Here is a 3636-nt window from a genome sequence, read left to right on the forward strand (position 1 = left end):
GAGAGAGAGAGAGAGAGAGAGAGAGAGAGAGAGAGAGAGAGAGAGACTAGTTATCAGAATCATGGATATTCTCTATATTGTCTTTGAATGCTGTTTTCCCCCCCTCTGATATGAACTTTCAATAATAGTCTTGAATGTACAGCCTACAAGATTCAATTTCGTTTTTTTTTTTTTTTTTTAAAAGGATGAAAGTGAGATTTAAAATAAGCACCATTTGGTCCCTAACAACGAGAGAGAGAGAGAACTGTCAAAACAGTCCACTGGCACCACCTGCTGTTCAGTCAAAAGCATCACACTGAACTCAGGTGGATGTTTTACTGGATTAGCAGAATTTATCAGAGATGCAAGATAAAATCATCTGCTTGTCTGCCCAGACATTGGTTTAGGAAGACTCCTTAAGTGTTCTTTGATGCTTCTTAATCGAATAAAACCCACTGCCACTAATTTGGATCCACACAAATGCTCTCGCTACTGGGTCGAGTCTAGTCTAGTACCTGCGGCCGCCAGGTGTGCGGTGATCTCATCCGTGCCAGCCGAGTTGAGGATGTCCGTGTCGTCATAAGGATCATCATCTGGCGAAGACGTTGAGTCTTCCTCAGCGCTCATCATGGATGCTTCGGTAAAGGTGGCCACATGTACCTATACACAGTAATGATCCAAGTAGAATTAGTTTAAATCCACTGAGTTTACCAATCTAACTAGCTGGAAAAAAATTGTTTAAATATCATGTGAATAATGGGAAGGAGGACGCGTGTCTCTTCGTCCTTCCTGATTTCCACTGTTTAACTATTCTGCTTGTAAGTGCACCTGATGAATTTGTTGGCTGACGGCGCTGGCCTCGATGGTGGTCATGTGTTCTGTCTGGTGAACGACGTGCTCATCCATTGTTGGCCACCTGGTCTACACAGCTGGATCCACGGCACAAAGACTGAGGAGAGAAAGAGGAAAAGAAGAGATGCAGCATGAGAAACTGTTTACACCTAAATGGTGCCTGTGTAAATGTCATCTATTCAATAACGGCACAGAACTTGTATGGGGAGTAATTCCTGCTTCATTGGCTACTGATATGCATCTTAGCAGATGCATTTTATTGCATACATTGTTGGGCTGTCTTGGCTGACACGTCTCTTCAGTGTCGCGTGGCAGTCGGGGACAGTGCCTGTGGAGTGGTGGATCCCATTTTTAAAAAAGGGGGACCAGAGAGTGTGCTCCAGGTATCGGGGTATCACACTGCTCAGCCTCCCCGGGAAAGTTTATTCCAGGGTGCTGGAAAGGAGGCTCTGACCAGTTGTCTAACCTCGGATTCAGGAGGAGCAATTCGGATTCTATCCTGGCTGTGGAACAGTGGACCAACTCTTTACCGTTGCAGGTCTGTTCTAGGAGTCATGGGAGTTTGCCCATCCAGTCTACATGTGTAGACGGCCTACGAGCAAGTTCCCCGGGGAGTCCTGAGGGGTGTACTGCGGGAATACGGGGTACAGTCCTTGTATGACCAAAGTGAGAGCTGTGTCCGGATACTCGGCACAATGTTTCCAGTGCGTGTTGGCCTCCGCCAGGGTTGTCCCTCGTCACCAATCCCGTTTGTGTTTTTCATGGACACACTGCGACCCGGCCCCAGATAAGCGGAAGCTAATGGATGGATGGACAATGATGTAACATGTCCTCAAAATCTACCATTATCTATATTGGAAGATGTGCTTATAAATATATGATGACACATAATTGGAATGAAAATATTAATTAATCAGACATACTGCCTGGTACGTTAATCTGCAACTATTTAGTGCATTTATGTAAACTCCACTGCACCATGAATGCAAATTCATGGAATTAAGACCATTAAACTTAGGCAATTTATTTACAAAACGGCAACCACCGCTGCGCTACCTCCTAGATGGCTTCCTACTGCATCACTGTAATCATGAAAATGTTTTATTTTCCAATTTATTATGTGTTAAATCATAGGTTTTTACAAGAAATGGACTAACAAAATAGCTTTAACACATTATAGACATTAATATATATTGATTAGCACTACTTAGATACTTCAAATCATCCAAAAGGTAATTTCTGACAGTATATGTAAGTAACAAAGTCTAAATGTACTCAGCTTGACAGTGAAAGTGTCTCTTTATTCATTAGTGAAGAGCATCTGTGTGTTGTATATGGATTACGTATTTCTACAGATCTGTCCCATACACGATTGTTTTCTCATTGAGAGAGACTTGGACATTGTTGACGTTACCCACCAATGCATAAGGAGTCTAGTTGTGTCATATACAGCAGCCAGACAAGGTTTATTGGCATAAAATATCTCCTGTAACGACTCCATAGACTGTATCTGCTGGTTGAATCGATGGGATGCACGAATCGGTGAACGACTCCACAATAACATTGCTGTTTAACCATACCCATGGCCTACAAACAGGCAAATTCCCCTGTCACCTAGTAAAATACGTTATGCAAAAACATCTGTATTAAATCGGAAACGTTCCTGCTCGTGCAGTGCAGTAATGTTAGCACACTCGCTTGACAACGACTACCAAACAGAGCTAAGCTAGCACTGTCCTACATTTGGCTAATACGCTAGCTAGCTAACCATTTGGCGGTGTAGCTTCGATCATCTGAATGGACATTCGCTGTGATCGTGAGCAGCAACAATGTCCCGATGTTCGGACACTGAATAAAAATTAATTCAGTGTGCAATGGAGGGCAACGGTTAAAGCTCGGGTAGCACAGCGGCTAGGTTAGCATGAAACCCGCGCAATATGAAACAAAACAGAGCGGTTACAACAGGCCCAGCGGCCTGCACGTCTTCCACAGCTATTCTACTCTTTATGAGCTTGTTGTCGATACGCGCCTAGAACAAGATTCCTCACAAAAGCCAGAAATGCATCAAAAACCGTGTTCCGGTCAACATCACAACAATCTGCATCTTTCACCCCCAACGCTGCCGGGTTCGGTGATGCGGCTGCGCCGGGGCTGAAATAGATGGAGATTGCGCGGTAGGGCACTAACCTCAGAGCGGCTGCGCTACTTCGGGCCTGCGCCGTACAGTGGGGATGGAAGGAAGCTCTAATGGACGACAGAGGGGAGCCAGCAGCGAACACAGCGAGCAGACCGCACACAACACTGATCTGCACTAGTGATGCCTTCAGGTGCTCGTCCCGAGCTTCTCTCTCATACAGTCACGATGCATACACTCGTGTGTGCATTTTGAAGCCCCTTTAGCCAAAAGACTGGAGAAAAACACGATGCCAATCGGGTTGTTTATTCCTTTCGTTTCACCAGAAAGACACATTGTGCTGATAGAAGGACTACATTTGTTGACGTAGCAGAATAGTCAGAAAACATGCATTAGAATTATAAACGCTGTTTTAATTACATAATTTTTATACCAATAATGTAGTTGCACATATTAATAAATAAAAATATATAATCTTGGAAGTATTTTCTGTTGTTGCCAAGTCAGTGCAATATTAATTAAGTAAAGGTAAAACAAATAATTGAAATAGAAACGCAACATGGAAAATGTGAAGCACAAATGTTTATGCAAAGCAAGGCAAGTCTTTTTGTATTATAGCCTTCATTTCATGCACACGAATGGTTTTAGCGTGTTTACATATTGCATTGAAA

The 3636-nt window shown here is 43.4% G+C and overlaps 1 protein-coding gene across 1 annotated transcript; it reads right to left on the reverse strand.

Moving 5' to 3' along the window:
• Window positions 1–82: 82 nt before the first annotated feature.
• On the reverse strand, window positions 83–2415 carry nrf1 (nuclear respiratory factor 1). The gene is given in 4 exon segments (XM_031859282.1): window positions 83–639; window positions 796–846; window positions 848–861; window positions 2412–2415. Coding segments are annotated over 4 exon segments (240 nt in total). The 3' UTR covers window positions 83–468.
• Window positions 2416–3636: the final 1221 nt, after the last annotated feature.

The sequence above is a fragment of the Anarrhichthys ocellatus genome, unplaced genomic scaffold (assembly GCF_004355925.1).
Source record: "Anarrhichthys ocellatus isolate YVR2014 unplaced genomic scaffold, GSC_Weel_1.0 scaffold21, whole genome shotgun sequence".
NCBI classification, from domain to species: Eukaryota; Metazoa; Chordata; class Actinopteri; order Perciformes; family Anarhichadidae; genus Anarrhichthys; species Anarrhichthys ocellatus.